The following is a 21,586-nucleotide window of genomic DNA, read 5'->3' as shown; positions in this document are numbered from 1 at the left end:
CTCAGATGCCTTATCTACACATTTATTCTTCAAGTCCGTCTTACTCTTCAAGCACTCTCTCTTCAAATAACCTTCATTCTTGTAATAGTAACAAGAGACCTTTGTCTTTGTCCCTTTTGATTTCAATCGACTCTTCTCAGATCCCTTCTGATTTGATCTCCCTCTTTCTTATTCCTTGTCACCTCCAAAAAGACCTTCTCCTTGAGATTTCGTACTACTAGCCTTCTTTCTTATATCATTAGACATGAGGGCTGCCGCGACTTCATCCATCTCAAGGGTCTCCTTCCCGTACAAGAGAGTCATTACCAGGTGATCATATGATTCTGGGAGTGATGACAGCAACAGTAACGCCTTGTCTTCATCATCGATCTTAACCACTAGGTTTGCAAGTTTACTTAAGATCTGATTGAACATGTTAAGATGCTCTAGTAGATCTGTACCTTCCTCCATCTGTAGAGAATATAATTGTATTTTCACGAACAACTTGTTTATTAAAGACTTCGTCATGTAGATGCTTTCAAGTTTCGTCCATAACTGTGGTGTAAATTCGATACCCACAACATATTGTAAGGCATCATCAGAAAGATTCAATCGAATAGCACTTACCACATTTTCTTCTATCTCATCTCAATCTTTGTCAGTAATTTTTACAGGTTTCTTCGACTTTCCCAATAACGTTTTCACCAAACCCTGTTGTATCAAAAGATCCTTCATCCTTTCACCCTCGAGAGTGAAATTGTTCTTCCCATTGAATTGCTTGATATCATACTTGACATTCGATCTCTTCCCTACCAAAACGGAAATCTAAAGCTCTGATACTAATTTGTAGAAACGCAACCCTAAAACGATGCAAAAGATAATGAAAAAACAAAACAAACAATGCACATGGATTTTACGAGGTTCGGCAAAGGTTGTCTACGTCCCCGGTGAGATGAGATCCTGCTTCACTACCAATGGAGAATAGGGTTACAACGCTCATCCTCACATCTCTCAGTATTACTTGCATTACAAAGAAAGAAACCCTCGTTATAAATATATAACGAAAAACCTTAATCCGAAAATTACACAATTGCTCTCAAATAAAAAATTCAAGCGGGGGGCGCCTACTATGCAGGGAGCCTTCTGCCCCCTTGTAACCCCCATGGCTCACTAATCGGCTAGTAGGACCACTGCCCTGCCTGTCGAGGCGCTGCACCAGTACTCCCTGAATTAAACTATGACGGAATACAAGACATCGTACACCAACAAGTCATGGGATCGAATTCTGTCGTGCACATTATGTGAGTGTGTGTGTGTGTTTTCTTATTTTATTTTGTACCCACCCATAGGTTGCTAGATGGTTAAGGTGAACTGGGGATTGTGTGGATTAGGCGTATGGTCTCATGTTCGATTCCCCATCTGTGTATCTGCGATTTAAGTGGAGATCATAGCAATGGATTATTGTGCTAGTCTCTCCAAAGATTAGTTGAGATGCCCGTAAACTGGCTTGACACCTTGGTTAAAAAAAAAAAAAAAAAAAACTGATATCTACATAAAATAATTGATCAAAATTGTACCAAATCGAATGTTGCCTCACCCTGCCTCACTCCTAAGAGCTTTGTGTCAAAATCTCTCTCTCTTCCTCTTTTCCCTCTTTCTAAGAATCTCTATCCCTTACCCAAAAAGAAAAGAAAAAAAAAGGAATCTCTATCATAGGGTACCTATTGTTCTCAATCACTATTCACAGCCAAAGTTCCTATGAGAATTTTTTGCCTATAAAGAAAGGATAGCTGAAAAAATAAAGGAAAATGTTTAAGCACGTCTTTGGTTATAGTGAAGGAAGCGTCAAGGCTCACTGTCCATGGTGGTACTTGTACCTTGACTTCTTTATTTTTGGTGTAGATAGATTTTTGTCTGATCCCAATTAACATAGTTCCGTATCATCTCAATCTCTTTAAAAACTAAAATATTATTCAGAATAAATTATCAGAAACTTTCTTCTTCGGATAGATTGACAGCTCCGCCTAGACTTCAAACATGGTGCTAAATCTACGTCAACATTGCATTTCAATTCTAATATGATAAAAAATAATATAAAGATAAGAGATGAGATAACAAGGATGAAAGTAGATGGATGAATAAGAGGAAAGAGGCAAAACAAGAAGCCAATATCAGAATCTTAATTAAATGGGTCGGTTACTTGGATTCTAACTCTTCAATATGTTATATCGAAAATCATACTTGAGACAAGATCAAGACCATGTATATAATTCTTCACCATTTTTCTCTAGCCATTGCATTTATGATTTCCATGATTTAGACCTATTTTAGTTGAATCAAAATCAGAATCCATATATAGAGGCTTGAATCATGATTATAACCTTACTTTATCCTAAGGCTCTCTTTGGTTTGATTTTTTTTTATTTGTATTTATTTGACTTATTTTTATTTTTACAAGTATTTGGTATAATTTATGGCACTTATTTCTATTTATAATAAATTAGAATAAATCACAAATCATAAATTACTCTCAAGCTATTTGTGATTTGTAGTAACAAATCATTTATGTTGATTTTTACTACCTTAAATAAACATGTGTGCTAAACTACTCAAAATCAATGGTAAATAATTTCAGTATGTTTTATACATTTTCAATAAAAAATCACAAATCCTATCATCTCTCTCGCTTGAAACTCAAAGTTGAAGGTGAAAATTGAAACATATTTTCTCATTATATAATCTATTTTATAAATAGTAACCAAACAAATACTATTTGTGATCCATAATTTATTGTCACACATAATTTCTAAAAAATAATTAATAAATATAATATTTTGCTGAATAAATACAAATAGAAATCATACCAAAGAGAGCAAAAATTTATATAGTCACAAATTTATATTTTCCTTTCTCTAAATGAAAATTAGGCAAAAATTTCCCAAACGTACCATGCACATTTATTTCTACCAAAAAGAAAAATACACATATAAATAAGTGGATCGGCAATTATTCCATGGGAAGAGATGATTTTCCAACAATGCCATTTTATGGGACCCACGAATTCATTTTCATAAATTTCTCACTTTGATATCCCCGCCACGGCACCAGTACCCTTCCTGTTTTTTTAATAAGCCAACCACTAGTGAAGTTGCTGTCGCACTGGGGGATCAACCGATTAATCGCCGATTTACTTGAAAAGGGCAATGCGGTCACGAATTAAATAGCATTCCCGAAGTAGTTTACAATTTCCAGGGACGTTTTAGTCAATCTCCAAATGAGTGGGAAAGGACGAAAGTATATTCTTATATTGGCAGACTCCACAACTTAAAGATTATTCCAGGAGAATATCCGAAGAAATAATACCGGTCCAATGGGCCCACAGAGGCCCAATTTTGTTCTGACCTCTGATTGGTCCAAAAACGCAAACGGAGTTGTGAGTATTAAGTGGATTTTTAACAACTATAAATGGAAGACGCCGAACCCGCCTGCCACGTGGCAATAAAGAAGTATGTGCATCTTGCCCCTTCGATGAACGCTAGTCCGTGTCAGCTAAATCCTCCATATGTTGAAACTTGTTGGGCACCACCTCGTAATGTCCCATGGGCGTAACGCACTAAATTATATGGGATCCCGTCAATATGTGAATTTACTATTTTTACCCCTCCTTCGGATCTCTCCATTGCGGTGTAATGCCCAATGCGCATCAGATGGCTGGCAACACCTTGACATGTATCCCTAGTTTCTACTACTCCTAGTAGCATTGAGGTTGGCTGTAAAATTCCATCATGGGAGGATATTTTCCACCCTAGACGTTGGGATTTCATTTCCCTAGCTATGCTACTAGAGGTAATAGCTTCCTATTGATTTTCACATGTCATTTTCTATACAAAGAGAATTGGACAAAAATTAGACGATTAAGAATTGAAGGGGAGCTGGATCTTTTCTTACTACCACAGTAGCAACCAAATTTTTTTCCCTATATTTTGTAGGAATGAGTTTTTGTAAGGCCACGGTGAATGGGTCTCCAGGGTCTTATCCCTTGGATCACGTGATGAACCTCACCTTGCTGTCCAAGGAAAATTCCTCCTATCTCGTAAATCTTTTTTTTTTTTTTTGGGTGATATGGTAAAAGTATTTACCAATATTAGTGTGACATGTGGACCTACCTAGTTTGAGCATGACAAGCTATTCTCGAGACCAAAGAAATAGATCAAGACGGATTTGGTGACCTAACAACCAATCCACACCTATGCCCGTGGATCAACAGCCGAGCGACCAAGCTACATCCCTGTGTTATGTCCACAACTGTAGAATGGTTATAGGACAACCGACCTATGTCTACACCTGTAAGCTAGTTACAGGGCGAACAACCTATGTCTACATCTATAGGTTGGTAACCGAGTGGCCGAGCCACACCTACATCTGTAGGTCAGCAACCGAGTTACCCTATAAGGAAGGGGAATTCCCTTTCATTACGCACTTTTCAAGTATCAGTTATCATGCTCAGACTCCTACTTCAGCTAGGCCCTCACATTGCAACTATGTATACCTAGATAAGCCCATTTAAGGGGATCAAGAGTCAAGACTTTTCCACCGAGTTGATAGATAGGCTTTTTGAGATTAGTACATCCCACCAACTGATCTTCAGCTTCCTTTATCAGTAGGCACTCGACAGAAACCCCAAAATGATGTTAGTTCCAACGGTCATCCTAACCAACCATCTTCCCTTTACGGCTTTACCCTCACTACGTTAGCTCCAACGGTCATTCTAACTAATTCCATCATCCTGGTGGTGCTACTGCTGCCCTCAAATCTTTGTTCTTTTATTTTCTTCTCCTTCCGCTCTTCTTTCTTTGTCTGTTGGGGTCTTACGTGGTGCTTGCCAGAGGGGAAGGTACCACGGATGCTTTTCTCTCGAATTATAAAAGAAGAATTGAAAAGAAGAAGCAAAGGTTTGAGATGCAAGCAGAGGAAATCGATAGGCTCTTTGATGAACAGATTAAAGGTGGGTGAACAAGGTCCTCTATGGCGATAGGAAAACTTTGTCCTTCCAAAAAATATGTTAGTTTTCAATGTTTTTAATTTAATAAATTTGATGATCTTTCCTACAATAGTTAAGTTCACACTAATTCAATAAGGAATTAACAATAATTACTTAACGCAATTGGTGAGTTGTGATGTGTAAAAAATTCATCTTCACAAGGAGGTCTCGAGTTTGAGAGGACTTTTCATCTGATCCAATTTCTATTCCTATTCTTCAAACTTTGGAAACAAGGCTATCCAAATTCGAGAAGAATGAGAGATTAAATATACCTTTAATTAAACACCTATTAAGCTAAAACTTTTATTTGATTACTATAAGAAGCCGGGACACTCTTTGTTGCTTAAAGAGCGAGATTTTGTTTTAGGTAGGCCCATACACTTAGTAAGGAATCTAAGGTTCTCTCTTGGTGGAAAAAAATGCAAAGCACCACTGATCGTCGAAGGAATATTCCCAACTTTGTTCCAAATCTGTAGCATTCTTGAAAGGAATATTCCTAGTTTATTCCAAATCAGCAGCTATCTTGTGAGGAATATTCCTAATTTATCATCGTACGCAAACCCTCTCTGTCTGACCTACGTCGCATAATAAATAAATAAATAAATCTAAGAACATGGGTCTAAAGATATGAATTTGAAATCGAAATTATTTATTGAAATCGAATCAAATCATTTATATCGAAAACCTTGAAACCATTTATTAAACAGGTTCGATTTTGATTTTAGAATTAAATCTGTGATTTGATTTTGGTTTTAAGATTTAAACCATTAGTAAATCGTTTAAATAAACTGCTAAACCGATTAATATATACGTAATAAGTTTAAGTCATTCAATTTTAGTTTACATATATTTCAATAAAAAAAAATTAAGTTTACATCAAATAACTATTAAAAAATATATATAATAATAAACAATTTAATTTTTTATTACAATTTACATCCATTTCACTAAAAATTTCAAAGGTAAAGAAATTGTTTGGATAAAATATTAGAGAAAATAAGAAAACCATTTAAAATGTTTTATAAATAGTTTTGATTTTAATTTATGAAATCATTTATTAAATGATTCGATTTTGATTTTATCAAAAAATTTGTATACCAAATCGAATCGAACCATTTACATCAAAACCGAATCGATTAACACCCTCACATGGGTCCCAATCAAGGTTCTAAAACTTTCGGTTTGATATTAAAATGCACCCTAATGTTAAAGTCAATACTTCTCATATGTTTCCTTGTTGGATTGGGCTGGGCTTTCATATGGAAGCCTTGACCATCTTTGTCACACTGGGCTTGATTTAGGCCGAGCTTATTCTTCCCTATCTTGACAAGTAGAATTGAAGAAAATAACCAAGCTAAAAGACATGATTCTTCGAGAGAACCAATCTCGAAAAATTTAAGCGATTGCTTGATAGATAATTCATTAATTTGAGTGTTACTATTAAGCACTACCATCAATATGTTTTCAAACATGGCCTGAACACTGCATACTTTATCTTCCACTTGTTCTGATCAATATTGTTCATACTGATGTACCTTCTTCCACTCTCTTCGTCAATCACTAGTTTCCTTGTCGCCTTTGTGGAAACACAACCCTAAAAACGATGCAAAAAATAATGTAAAAATAAGAACAAACAATACACATAAATTTACTACGTTTGTGTCTATGTCCTCGGTGAAATGATATACTGCTTTATTATCAATGGAAAATAGGATTACAATGCTCGTTCTCACAATTCTCAGAATTAATTATAAAGAAAATAATTTTTTTTTACTAAATAAATATATAGCGAAAAACTCTACTACTAGAAAGTACAAAATGCCCTCTATAAATGAAGTTAGTGACATAACCATTAGAGAAGTATAGTTTAGAGAGCTTACACACTAGTACTCTCTGAATTAAACTGCGATGAAATACAAAACATCGTACATCATGCAATAATCTTCACCTTTGATTATCTCTTTGTTATGTTTCAACAATTTAGTGATGAACATCATCTTATCTGCCAACAAATTAGTGACGTAAGTATTAGAGAATTGTGGTGAGTGATTAGCAAAAAATTGGGGGAGAGAGAGAGAGAGAGAGAGAGATTTGTTAATTATTTTTTGAAACCCAAGAAAGGAGCGATTTGAGATATTAAAACTCAACCGATTTCATCCATCAATTTCAGGTTTTTTTTGTTTTTGTTTTTGTTTTTTTTTTTTTTGGTTTTTTTTTTCTGCTGATTCTTTCCGATTCTTTGCAAAATTATTTGGATTTAATTCTAAAATGGCAAAATTACCTTCGTTTTATACGGTTGTATCGTATCGAATCAATCTCCATTTTGGGCCATCGTAAGAACTAAAGAAAAAAAGATTTAAAAAAAAAATGATTTCTTAAACAAAGCAAAGATAAATCTGTCCGATTCGAACTTATACAGATCAATCTGAATCAGTATTGGATCCCCAAAAACGGTACCAATCCATTTCCCAAATATTAAAACCATGGTAGTAGTTACACAAGTAAAATACCAAATCTTCTCAAATAATAAACATGGGCCTACATTGTATAATAAGAGATATATATATATATATATATATATAGATTTTATGTCAATGCGGACTAAACTTAGAAGGGTATAATGGAATCTCAGTAGCAATTTTTTCCCCTTGTTTTATTACATGTAATTCTTTTTTTGGTAGAACTTATAGGATGCATTGAAAGCATGATTCAAGGTATCAATCAACACTAAGTGGTATTGCTAGCCACCGATCTCGATACTTGGTCGATACTGTATCAATAGGATGGTACGAATCATGGGTAAAATTGTTCAAAACCCAAATTTTGGGGGCAACTAGTGGCAAAATTGTTCAATATCAGCTGATCCTTATTGATTTTCAGGATAGCTGATACCTAATCCCATGCACTATATCCATGATTGAAAGCCTTAGTTATGGTCTTTTGCAAGGGAAGAATATGCTCCTTGTTTGCCATATATAGATAGAATTTGCTCACCTTAGACTGTTCTTCATGGTGTATGTGTTTACATAAGGAGGTTGAGTTTATATATTGTTCCTCACTTATGCTTCTCAGCCTTTACAATCAAATATACGTACTTTGCGAAGTAGTTGTTTCTCAACTCGAACAACCCATATTAATAATAAGGGATAGGTTCTTTGAACATGAGGTGTAGGCCTTTGATTTTTTATTTTTTTATTTTTTTAATTCATTTCTTGAGGAGAGAAAAAATATTAAAAAACAAATGCAAATGGACGTTTTCTACACCTCATGTTTAGATCATTAAATCAGCTCAAATAATTTATGAAATGGGTGGAGTATCTAAAATTGTAATCAGAGAAGCTATTTCAATAACTATTTTCCTTAAGACTATGTTTGGTTGCAAGGAAAATTTAATGGGGAAGGAAGTGAAGTTTTCGAACTTAAATTTTTTTGTAATCATTACCTCATGTAATAAATGATCAATGGAAGAAAGATTCCCTCTATGTAGATCATTTAGGCTTCATTACTTTGGTCCATAGCTTATATCATTGCATGTTTACATATGCCAACTATTTTATACTGATAGAAATAAACAGATGTAAACTGAAGTTTTCGTTTGTCACATACATCAATTAGTAATTCAGTAATTTCTTATTTATTTTTTTTTTTTTAGGAGGGGGGGGCCGAAGACCAGATACTAGAGAGAGAGAAAATAGAAGTCAAAAATCCAAATCAATAAAATACTTTTTTTTTTTTTCGATGGGGAAAGGTCCAGATTACATAAGCAAGAGAGTAAATAGATAGGCAAAAATCTGAATTCAATCCACATCCGTATCCATTTAGGGATATCCAAATCCGATCAAAGAATACATGGATCCGATTTGAATTCAATACGTATCCAATTCGTTTACATCCCTAGATGAAGTCACCTTGGCATTCAACCACTCTCGGTGTCGACATGGATACTTCCACATGGTATTTTCCTATGGATTCTTGTCATTTTATTTTTGTATATTTTTTTCTTTTCAATCTCTATACAACCAAACATATCACTTTTGTCACTTGTCAGTCCAAACATATCTCTATAGTTCTAGTGGATTGCAAGAGAGAGAAAAGAGAATGGAAGGAAAGTGAAATTCGCATACGTAAAAAACAAATGTTTATCATCATTATATTATGTGATTATTTTCTTAACTTCAAATTATTCTATATTTGATTATTAAATTTTATTTTATAGTATGCAAAATAAATTAATTTATACATTCACATGGATTATTAAGAAGAAAGAGGAGGGAAAGTACCTGTACAAACAGAAAGAGAAACAGAGTCTCTGCTTTAAGTAAAGAACATCATCAGATTACTCAATCTGGACTTGGTGGATATCCTTCCTCTCCTCCTCATTCACCTTGGGAATAGTCACCCTGAGGACTCCATTCTTCATTTCCCCCTTGATCTGATCAATCTTGCAGGTCTTCTCAGGAAGATCGATCTTGGTGCTGTACCATGTTCCGACGACCTCTTCGTCACCAACTTCCTTATCTTCTCTTGTGATTATCAGAGATTATCAGAGTGTTCTGTTCTACAGATACCTTGACGTTCTCCTTCCCCAGCCCAGGCATGTCGATCTTCAGGTACAGCCCATTCTCATACTCTGCTGCCTTATTCCAGATCCCATCACTTCGGAGCCGACCAGGAAGGGATTAACCGAACGGAACGAACAGATCTGACAACATTGAATCAACATTGAAGTGTGAGAGATTAGCATTTAAGTGTGAGAAAATTTGGGAACAAGGTTACAAAATTACAATTTCCTTGGAAGACACTACGGCAACGAGAGATTGAGCAGTCAGAGTGTGGGCACACTTTGATATCGCTCTCATAGCACATCTGAGCATTGGTGTTGAAGGAACGAGTAGCAAAAGGTACTACTGCGACACTGCGGATTGGATTGAACAACTTGTTGAGAAGGCCCAAAGCAGAAGATCGCCTTAATGCGATTGACGAAGCAATTGCAAATCGATTACTCAGTTGTTGAATTTCTGAAAATAGATGTAATGAGGAGTAGTGGGAGCGAAGGTAGTTTGTTTATGAGTAGTCTGGATCAGGTGTTTAATCCACAATTGTACTCTATTTAATCTTTCTCTTTTTTTTTTTTTTTTTTAAATTTTTTTTCAGTAGAGTCCTAATGTAGATCAAACACGGTATTAGAATCGAAAACCTGATCTACACTCCGACTTTATTTAATCTCTTATTTTTAAATAGTTTTTATTTTCAGTAGAATCTAAATGTAGATCAAACACCGTACGAGAATCATGAGCTGATCCACAATCATTTGTTTGTGTAAAAATAGAATAAATATGAAATTAGAGAAAAGGAAGCCTCTCAGGCTGTGTAAGGCTATGTTTGGTAGACAATTTCTGTATGGTTATTTTTTCACATTCTTTTCTTGTCTTGCCTTCCAAACACAACCTAAAAACTACAAGCGGAGAGGGATGAGAAAAAAGGTCCTAGACGGAGACACACATCAAAATTTAAACTGCTCATTTTCAATTAATCGGTAAAACGATAGGTTTGTTAGTTACTTTTTTTTGGTAAATGTTAATTATTTTCTTGGATTTTGAGACCATAGGTATCACGAAAAAAAAGAAAACCCTAAGAAACAGCATGGCCTATGAGGGGAGAATTATAATTTTTTTAATTTTTTTTTTTAGTATAGAAAGAGTGAAATGACTGCCCGGTTGATGATACTTCTACATGTACTTTCATTGATTTTCATATTGATGCAAAAGTCACACTATCTTTTAGGGAACCTTCTCGCCCATTTGAATCATTCGTGGAAGGTCTCATCCCTTCGATCACATGGTGAAGAAAATTTTCTCTCAATTTTATCTAGGGACACTCTAAAATTTTAATAAAGAATAAGAAAACACTATCCACTTGTATGACCACTATGCCAACATGCAAACCAATTGAAAAATATACAATTCATTGGTGGGGAAGGACTAACTAGCCCAACACTGCTCAAGTTTCGAAGATTTATCAGCAGATTATGGGTTTAAATATCAAATTGGACTAAAATTTTTTATTCCTTTCTTATTTTTGAAAACGAAATTTCATTCAATTTGAATTTTGCATACAATCATGTCTCTATATATACTTTTTTTAAACAATCATTTCTCTAACAAGTAATGTTAAATTTCCCACTATATTTCTTTGCCGAGTTGTGTGAAATTGGTTTATATCCTCATTAAATTGTGATTTTTTTTCGAACTTTTATCTTTTTCGATAATATTTCCACTTCAATCAACATGTACAAATTGAATAAAACAAAATGGATTCTGTTCGATTTCAATTTTGTGATTATGAAAATTATTTAATTCTGATTTCAGTTATTATTTTAAAACATAGAATTATGATCGAAAGATTGACACTAACCCTTTACGTATATATGTATCTCATTACAATCTCAGTGTAGCCAACTATTTAGGTCGGACACTTTCTGCTGATCACACCAAAAATAAAAATGCATCTCATTACAATCTCAGTGCAGCCAACTCTTTATTTCGAATACCTCATGCTGATCACATTAAAAATATAAAAGTAAAACCAATTATCGTTGCACATTGCAAAACATGATTCTAAAAAAATAAAATAATGTTAAGTTTGTCTCAAATCCTTGACTAGTTTTAAAGAATGACCTATTCTGGTATATTTTGGTGAATGCCCAAAGGAAATTTTTTATAAAATCCATGAATGGAAGCAAAAAGGATGGAGACAAACCGAAACCCAATTGACCATCACCCTATGAATCGACTCGTGACTTGGAATATATGATGTATAATCATCTTGTTGAATAAATCATTGTAGTTTGAGTAATTTTTAAAATAAAATTTTCAAAGTATGTTTTCTCATCACTACTGGGTGTAATCTCTCTTCTACATAATAAAACATCTTTTTCTTTCTAAAAAACCTATAAATCATTCTCTTACCAAAAAAAAAAATATATTCATTGTTCTCCAAATTCTTTGAAAACAAATTAATTACACTAATCCAATTAACTTTAACATGAGACTCTAAAAAAAAAAGAACATGTAAATCACAAGTTCAAAATCTAGAAATCTGCAAAGCGGGGTAAGACTACATACGACCAGCCCCTCCCAAACCCCAGGTTGCTTCTTTATTTATTTACATTTTTTTGCAAAAAAACTAAGCACCGTCATATGCGTTGAACATGGCTTTGATTCATGACTGAGTTATCATTATTCGTTTTAAGCCATCATTATTGATAAACTAGTAACTAATGGAGGAAGTAGCCCTCTACATAATGGCCTAGTTTTCTTGAGATTTTCTCCTTCCGTACCTTATTAGCCAATTCTTTCTCAACAAGAATCATCAAAAACAGAGTATTCAATCAATATCAATTTGATGACATTGCAGAGAGGTTTCCAAGATTTTCTAAGGAAGTTTTGGGTAGATTTCTTATGGATATGAAAGAGAATTAACCAACCAACGAACCAACCAAGAAACTATTCAAAACAAACAGAAGAAACCCTATTTTATTTTATTTCTGTCAGTAAAACCTCAGATAAACCTTTTTACATTGGATTTGACATTCATTCATAGCCACAATAAGAGACTAAGCAACAATTACAAAGACCAGTTAAGAAGAAAGCAGAGAAACTCCTTACGCAGATGAACTAAGACGCTGAAGATCATCAGATTACTCAATCTGAACCTGGTGGACGTCCCTCCTCTCCTCCTCCTTCACTTTAGGAATATTCACCCTGAGCACTCCATTTTTCATCTCTGCCTTGATCTGATCGATCTTGTAAAGCTTCTCAGGAAGATCAATTCTGCTGCTGTACCTTCTTCCACCTTCTTCATCACCATCTTCCTTATCGCCTTCTCCTTTGATTATCAGAGTGTTCTGTTCCACAGACACCTTAACGTCTTCCTTCCCCAAGCCAGGCATGTCGATCCTCACATACAACCCATTCTCGTCCTCTTTTGCATTCCATCCAGCCCTTGTTCCAGACCCCATCCCTCGGGAAGCAGCCAGGTAAGGATTATCCACGAACTGATCCATCAGATTCAACACTTGACTCAAACTCCTAGTAGGTGAGAACGGATCGAACACATCTGCTAACATTTTTACGAATTCACATTACCATCAGAGAAGTATGAGAGAGAAGCATTTAAACGAGAGAAATCAGGAACTAATCTTACAACTACCTGTGAAGATGCTGGGAGATGATTCACGGCGATGGGAGACTGAGCTATCAGGGCGGCGCTCCAGTTGAATTCCGCCACTCTCATTATCATCATAGTCACGCATCTGAGCATTGGTGTTGAAGGATCGAGTAGCAGAAGGTGCTACTGCAACAGAGCGGATTGGATTGAACAACTTGTTGAGAAGGCCCGAAGTAGACGATTGCCTTAATACGATCGAGGAAGCCATTACAGACCAATTCAAGCTTCGCTGAGCTACAGAAAACGTCGATCAATTGATATCTCCTTGTACTGTCGTAAAAGCCGGACGAAGGTAGTTTATATAGAGGACTGGAGGAAGGAACGAGGAGCCACTAGAAATGGAGAGGATAGAAAAAAGAAGGGAGGGACCTAGAAGTTTCCAGAGCAGGGAGAACTGGAATACCGGATAGAAGGTTCTAGACGGATAAGGGTGGTTTGTTTATTACTTATATGGAAACCTGGTCTGGTTCAGGTTCGATCTATTACTGAGTTAAACCAAGGGTCAAACCATTGAATTGAAGTTAGATGTCGGTTGGTTTTGGGTTTTTTATTTTTAATTATTTTTTAAAAATCAGTTTCATATAGGTTTGGTTCCAGGTTCGATTGGGTTCGGTTCAATGCAGTTTGGTTTAATTCGATCAATTTAGGTTGGATTTTAGCACCCCAGAGGATTCTAATATCTGCTTTGCCATAGGCCAGTTTAGGTGGGGCCAAATTTCCTTGGTGGGGAAGGCCTAAGCGGCCCTAGGCCTCAAGTCTTGCTCAAGTTTTGGAGATTCAGCATTGGAGCAAGAGTTTGTAAACTCAAAACCTAACCCCATCCCCACCCCCTCTTCAAAAGGAGGAAAGCGTTCCATCATTAAAACGAGAGTAAGACTGATTTGGATGGAGTGTGGATCAAGTTCTCGTATGCGAATCGTTCTTGTACGGGCTGATCCACACAAATAGAATCTACTATAGAATTGGTTGTTGGGTGAATTCCATCCATGCAAGTCAGCCCAGTTCGTCTCGTAGAGGACTTGATCCGCCCTCATTTGGATGAACCACAGACTACCACAAATATGACTGAGTGTTTATGGGTAGAAAGTTGCTGGCAAGTTCATTCAATACAATTATTTTTTGGATAATTAAGAAATTCATTGCCAAAAGAAAGGGGAGGGAATGTGGGTTCAAATCTTCTTTGATGAGCAGTGAGTGGCAGAGAAGATCCAACGATTGGGAAGGCTTGGACATACACCCAAGTCGTTGGATCCTCATTGTTACTCATTGCTTCACCGCAGAGGATTTTATGCAGGGAATATACAGCCCAAGAGCAAAAGAAAATAAACAATCGAACACTTTGACATTCAACAATTATTGTTGTCTACGAATATGGCAACTTGAACCCGTGGCAGATATGTTATTCTCATAAAAAATAATATCACCCCTTCATTTTATATGGGTTGATTATCCAATGCCAATCTTGATGGACTCCACGACACTGATATCCCCCAGGCCCTAGGCAACGGTGTCAAAAGAGAATTGGAATCAAAACGAACAAAAAAATTCAGTTTGATTTTGATCTGAAAGTGAAATTTCATTTAGTTCAAACTAAAACCATTGGTTTAAATCAAAGCGAATAAAATGTAACATCTACAAATCAAACCTAAATCATGTGTCTCTATTGACTTATGTAAAATTACCAATTGTTCCTACTTGGGAAAAAAATTGAACCGAAATTATTCGATTTCGATTTTGAGGTTATGAATTTTTTTTTTTTGGTGAATCGAGGTTATGAACATTATTCGATTTTGATTTTTAAATACCTCATTGAATTCAAACCCAAAAACAAGAGCTGAACCTAGGGGTGAAACAGGGCCGGGTTTCTTAAAACCCCAAACCAATCCTAAGTCCCAAAAACTCAACCCAAGCACTCCTAGCCCTTGGATTAATCGTTGGAAGGTCGATGGCATTGAAGATGATATAAATCCAAATTTTCATACTTAAAAGAGAAATTTGTAATCGTCACCCCACGTGATCATATTATTAATTTTAAATCATTCCATATATTTGATTATTAAATTTCACCCTTTGCTACAATGACCTATGATCACAAGGGTAATGATTACAAAAAAACTATTTTTAAAGTTTGAAAATTTTCATTTCCCTTTAAATTTTCCTTGCAATCAAACATAGTCGAAATTCATTCTTTGCCAAACAATCTAAAAACAAATTAATTAAGTGGGCTAGGCTTGGTAGATTCAGGAGCTCCCAAAGTGTATATTACTTAATCAGGTTTAGCACTAGTTGAAGGCTTGAGGCCATGGACCCTCTCATATTTGGGCTAGTTTTAATGTTTCACGCCAGTAGCTCTTTTTGGACTGGTGTGAAATGGGCAGATAAGCGGAAAAAGTCTGGGCCAAGGATTTTTATTTTTAATGCTTAATATTACTTGAGGCTGAGTTTGGTAGCCATCAAAAGAAAAAAGTACAATTTTTATACTTTTTTCCTTGGTTAAGAATTTTTCTTCGCATTTGGTGTGTTCTCACCCATGAGAAAATTCTTCTTTTCAAATTCAAAAATTTCTTTGGGAATTGTAAAATTTTCTTTTGTTTCCCCAAAAATTTTCTTGTCAAAAACACAAAAAAACATGAGAAAATATGAAAACATAATAAGACAAAAAATGAATGATTACACAATGATTTCCTATGTGTCTATCTCTCTCTTAAAATTCAAAGTTTTTTTAAATTTTTTTCTTTTCTTCTCTTTGTAACCAAACATACATAATCTTTTTATTTTCTCACAATTTCTTCTATTTTCTTCTCTTTTCTTTTCTTTTCTTTTCTTTTCTAGATTCTTTTTTCTTTTCTTTTCTTCTCTTGGCTACCAAACATAGCATGAAAGTTCATATGTATTGGGTGAGGGTGTCGTGAACCACATAATTTGATTGTGGCACAATTTTTTTTGTGGCCACATAGGCCACAAGGTCCAATGGAGTTATAATAAGGGAAAACAAATGGGTAGTTATTAGTTATCCATGGAACAAGGAAGGTATGTGATGTTTTCAAAATTCATAATATAAATATGAGTTATCCATTTAGGTTTTCTAATCTAAATTGTTGATGCCCACTTAAAGTAGGGAGAGTGTACAATATTGTCGATAGTATTGATACATATACTTGGATATGCACAGGATATATGTTAATAAAGAAGGGAATATTTAACTGAATTTGACTTTGAAATTTGATATGTGACTAATTTAGACCATGTCCTCTCTATCCAATGGTAGGAATGGACATATCATCTATCCACAAGGCAATTTGAAAAAATAATTAAAGTACACCTAAGCCTTAGCATGGCGGTTTGTAGTGCTTAATGAAATACTTGACTAAGGGTTGGTCACTTGATCAATTCCTCTCAAGTGCATTGGTGCTTGGTTTGCACCAATTTCCTTGCTTTTCAAGAAGCCTCTCAAGTGCATTGGTGCTTGGTTTGCACCAATTTCCTTGCTTTTCAAGAAGCCTCTCAAGTGCATTGGTGCTTGACTTGCACCAATTTCCTTGCTTTCCAAGAAGTGGCTTTATGCCCCTGTTGACTCCTCCTCTGTGATTAACCCTAATTACCCATGACATTAGGTAACTTGGGTTTTTTTTTTTTTTTTTTTTTAAGCATTCATCCAAAGATTGTTTTGGTAGGGAAAAACCTTTAGGCATCAAAAGATGAGGAGATGAGGAGATGAGGAGATGACAACTTGATGAGAGATTAGTAAGCTCTAAAGAGCTAAGGTCCAAGGATAAGAAAAAGACCAACTCATTTTACTCTCCACAAAAAAGACTTTTCGTGCTGCTGACTACGAGTGAGAGGGTGTATACATAGCATGATTAAGGTCAATGAGTACTCATGGACAGTTTTGGGAGCTTTTTTTTTTCTTCTTCAAGAGATATAAATGGGGATTGGAATCGAAGATTGGTTAGGTTGGGGATATTGATTTCTCTTACTAAATGAATAGTTGAAAATTCATATTGGATTGGTGTTCATATTCTTTTTGGAAAAACCATATTCAAAAAATTGATATTTTGAAACTACCTAAATCGGCTGCGTCTAGATCCGATTATAAAAAATGATTAAATTTTTTGTTTTAGGTGAATAAAATATGATATGATTAAATAACATTAGGTTACTTGGGGTTTTATCTTTCTTTCTTTTTTTTTTTTTTTTTTGACTTAGCATTCATCAAAAGATTGTCCAGGTAGGGAAGAAAGCTTTAGTCATCAAAAGGTGAGGAGATGACAGCTTGATGAGACATTAGTAAGCTCTAAGGAGCTAAGGTCCAAGGATAAGAAAAAGACCAACTCATTTTACTCTCACGAAAACAGACTTTACATGCTACCTGGCTACGTAGGGAAGAAAGCTTTAGTCATCAAAAGATGAGGAGATGACAGCTTGATGAGAGATAGGTAGCTCTAAAGAGCTAAGGTCCAACGATAAGAAAAAAGATCAACTCTCCAAGAAAAAGACTTTGCGTGCTACCGGCTACGAGTGAGAGGGTGTATACATAGTATGAGTAAGATCAATGAGTACAAATGCACAGTTTTGAAAACTTTTTTTTATCTCGAGAGATATAAATGGGGATTGGGAAACAAAGATTGCTTAGGTTGGGGATATTGATTTCCCTTACTGAATGAATAGTTGAAAGTTCATATTAGATTGGTGTTCATATTCCATTTGGAAAATCCATATTCAAAAAAATTGATATTTTGAGACTATCTAAATCGGATGCGTTTAGATCCGATTATAAAATATGATTAAACAACATTTATAATACTAAAATATTATTATTATTATTTCACAATATATTACAAATAATTGAATAATAAATTAAATAAAAAGAAAATTCATGAGGATATCAATGTAATTTCATATAAAACACAGTTCAACATCAACTCTAGTGGTACAGGATTCAGCCCTTCATCTTTATCCTCTCATTTTCTTGAATTTTTTCTGTCTTCTCCAATTCTTAGTTGTTCAATGCAAACAATGGGACCGCAGCTGTCCTCACAAACCAAAGGTTTCAAAAATCAGATCGAGAACGGTGAGATTATCTGGATCGTATCGATACCGGTCAAAATCGATCCTAAGTCTTAACCAACCCCATCACTTTAGACTTACGACTCCACTCTTCAATTTCCATCAGGGATGAAAATAGATAATGGAAAATCTATATTCGATTTGTACTCATATCTATTTCGGAGAATTCGTATTCAAAAATTCAATTTTCGAAAATCATTAGAATGTGATAAGAATACGAAAACATAGTACTATATTCGATTTGAAATCGATCCATTATATCCCTAGTCTCTCTCACCAATATTAATCAAATAGTGGGAGGACGGATCCTTCACCATAAAGGCCGTTCACGGAAGTATGGAACCGGGAAACTTTTCTCATCCCGTCACATGTGCGGTGTGCCACACACACATCCGGGACCAGGCTGACGCTACATTTAACCAAAAAAAAAAGTTGTTGTAGCGAGTTCAGCGACTCAGAAACAGATTCGACTCGTTCGACTGAGCCACTGAGGGGGCCCACAGACACAGAGGCCTGTTTTTCCATACTCCACAATGGGATAAAAGAAGCTAAAAATGTAACAAGTTCCCTAGCTAGCCGGGCAAGGCCCAAGCCCAAATACTAAATCCTAAATCCCAAAGCACAAAGCCCAAGCCCAACGAAACAGCATGGAAACCTCGAACACACACATTACGCCGGCAACTAAGCCCCACACGCCGGTCACCATGTAGCTCACCTGCCCTACATCCCGGTGTTCTTCTTCCTACATTAACCAATCCCATCCCTCTATATAGAATCTTTCCCTATCCCCATCACCCTAACAAGTTTCCCAACCACTTCCCGATGCCAATCGGTCGCCGTCAAGGGCCCCCCTCTGACAAAAAACCCCAATTTTTTTTTTTTAAATATATAGTTAAATAAATAATTGAAAACCCCTCTTCACCGGTCGGCAAAGTGTAAATCCTTCACCGCTTCACCGTAGTCTTTCCCTTACCCTTCTCTCTCTCTCTTTTCCTTTTCCTCTGCAGTCACCGGAAAATCGGGTCCTCTTCCTACGATGGAAGACGAAGAGGATAACGATTCCCACCCAAAATCGCAGACGTCGTCTGACAACCAAATAGATCGGCAGTCATCGCCGCCGCCACCGCCGTCGTCTTCTTCCCAGCCAGTAACGGTAGCAGCGGTGGCGCCTTCCACCCACCACCAATCTCTAACCTTAGCCCTACCAATCCAACCCCGGATCCCCGGCACCGGAGGTGGCCGCGAAGACTGTTGGAGCGAAGGCGCCACATCGACGCTAATTGACGCTTGGGGTGAACGCTATCTCGAGCTAAGCCGTGGAAACTTGAAGCAGAAACACTGGAAAGAAGTTGCCGACGTCGTCACTAGCCGTGAGGACTACACCAAGCCTGTCAAGACAGACATCCAGTGCAAGAACCGAATCGATACTTTGAAGAAAAAGTACAAGATCGAGAAAGCCAAGATCTCTTCTGGAGTACCCACCAAGTGGGTATTTTTCGATCGCATTGACGAGCTCATCGGACCAGCATCCAGGAAGAACGAAGACAACGATGAAGACCACAAGAACAATCGGCATGGACACCCATCGGGGGCTCCGCCGAAGATCCCCGCCGTCAGGGGCGTCAGATCGGCAAGACAGTTTCAGGTGAAGCAGCAGCAGGATTCGGGTAACTCGGGCGATTCCTCCGATAGTTTACCGCCGCGAACGACTAATGTGAACGGCAAGAGGTGGCGGATCGAGAGAGAACCTCCGGTGGTTCGACCCAGAAGAACAGGAGGGGAGTCAGATTCGCCGATGAAGGAGCTGAGTCGGGCGATTCTCAAGTTTGGGGAGGTGTATGAGAAAGTTGAGAGATCGAAACTGGAGCAGGTGATGGAAATGGAGAGGCAGAGGATGGAGTTGACTAGAGAATTGGAGCTTCAGAGGACGCGATTCTTCATGAAAACCCAGATGGAGCTCTCTCAGCTCAAGCATGGTAGAAGGGTTGCCGTTGGTAATGGCCGCCATAACAGTAACAATGGTGGCTGAAAGCTTAACTGAGTTGACTCAACCCTTAATTCTCCTCACATAAACTCTTTAACCCATTCCACAACTTAGCATCAAAATGGGTCAAACAAGTGATGATTCAGACTTCAGAGATTGTAGTAATTATGAATAGATTGGAAATGGAAAATTGGGTGTATTTAATTTGATGGGATTAATCTATTTTATTTCCTAAGGTGCTTTAGAGGGCTCAGGGAAAAAGCTGCTTTGTATTCAGTGTTAGATATGATCAAAAACAGTAGGAGCCATATGTAAGCGAACACCAGAACCAGTTGAATTATTAGATTAGTCTTCAATTCTATCTGTTAAGAGTTCCTAATTTGTCATTAGTGACTTCTCATGTGTCACTTTCTCTTCTCTTTCTTGGGTTTTCATTTTCTTTTTCTTTTTTTTTCTTTTTTTTCTTAATAAAAATTTTTGTTGCAATGAGATATGGAGCATTTCCTTCCTACTTTAGATTCCTGATGAATTATCTGCTGTGGAAGTGTCGTGTTATATGATTATATCTTCTTAGTCTGTAGAAGGAAAAAGTGAGCACCCACTGTTGACACAGTTACACTCACTCTTTTAGTGACTTGTAACCCTGCTAACCAGTAACAGTAGTTTGTCTGTCATATGAGCCATGAACTCCCTGGAGAGATTGAAAGATTCCTTTCTCTTCCATGGACTTCCAAATTGACACCAAGAAGGAACTTTCTCAAATGGGAGTTGTTGCCTTGGCAGATTGAAACAGGTGCCAAAACACTCTCTCTCTCTCTCTCTCTCTCTCTCTACAATGGGCCCATGTTTATTATTTGAGAAGATCTGTTTTTTTTTTTTTTCTTTTTTTGTGGGGGGGGGTGGGTGGGTTGGGGGAGGGGGATGGGGGGAGGCCGGGGGGAATGGTGGGCTGGAATGTAGGGGGGAAACTTTTCCATGGAGAGGGAAGAGAGAGGCAGACAGTGGTGGCATGATAGCTCCAGATTGAATTCTTCATTCCACACCTCCAAAAATATTTTACTGTCAGAATTGCCATATCACTATTCCATTATGCATAAATGAAACATTCACCTTAGAAATTCCTTTCCAAGTAGGCCATTTGAACATACTCTTCTTCAAAAAAAAAATTAATAATAATAATAATAATAAAAGAACCACTTAAAAAGCATGTTCAAAATGCGTATTGCAGACACTAAGTGACTCGACAATTGAAAAATCCATCCCAATCCAACCCAAAAAAAAAAAAA

At 36.5% G+C, this 21,586-nt stretch overlaps 2 protein-coding genes across 5 annotated transcripts; one reads left to right on the top strand and one right to left on the bottom strand.

Moving 5' to 3' along the window:
* Positions 1-12,528: 12,528 nt before the first annotated feature.
* On the bottom strand, positions 12,529-13,636 carry LOC122081267 (small heat shock protein, chloroplastic-like). 4 transcript variants are annotated; one of them, XM_042648303.1, is made up of 2 exons: positions 13,229-13,636; positions 12,529-13,141 (listed from the first exon to the last, which is right to left on the bottom strand). In XM_042648303.1, the coding sequence occupies exons 1-2, from the start codon at positions 13,455-13,457 to the stop codon at positions 12,720-12,722; spliced, it is 651 nt and encodes a 216-aa protein (XP_042504237.1). In that variant the 5' UTR covers positions 13,458-13,636; the 3' UTR covers positions 12,529-12,719. The 4 variants fall into 4 exon arrangements, with proteins under 4 accessions (XP_042504237.1, XP_042504239.1, XP_042504238.1 ...); XM_042648305.1 differs by having other exon boundaries at positions 12,529-13,138; positions 13,229-13,635; XM_042648304.1 differs by having other exon boundaries at positions 13,232-13,635.
* Positions 13,637-18,973: 5,337 nt separating this feature from the next.
* LOC122080802 (trihelix transcription factor ASIL2-like) lies at positions 18,974-20,689 on the top strand. The gene has a single exon (XM_042647658.1). The coding sequence runs from the start codon at positions 19,353-19,355 to the stop codon at positions 20,343-20,345; it is 993 nt and encodes a 330-aa protein (XP_042503592.1). The 5' UTR covers positions 18,974-19,352; the 3' UTR covers positions 20,346-20,689.
* The last annotated feature ends 897 nt before the right edge of the window (positions 20,690-21,586 follow it).

Source organism: Macadamia integrifolia, chromosome 6 (assembly GCF_013358625.1).
Source record: "Macadamia integrifolia cultivar HAES 741 chromosome 6, SCU_Mint_v3, whole genome shotgun sequence".
Classification (NCBI taxonomy): domain Eukaryota; kingdom Viridiplantae; phylum Streptophyta; class Magnoliopsida; order Proteales; family Proteaceae; genus Macadamia; species Macadamia integrifolia.
This window is presented reverse-complemented; position numbering and strand designations above follow the sequence as displayed.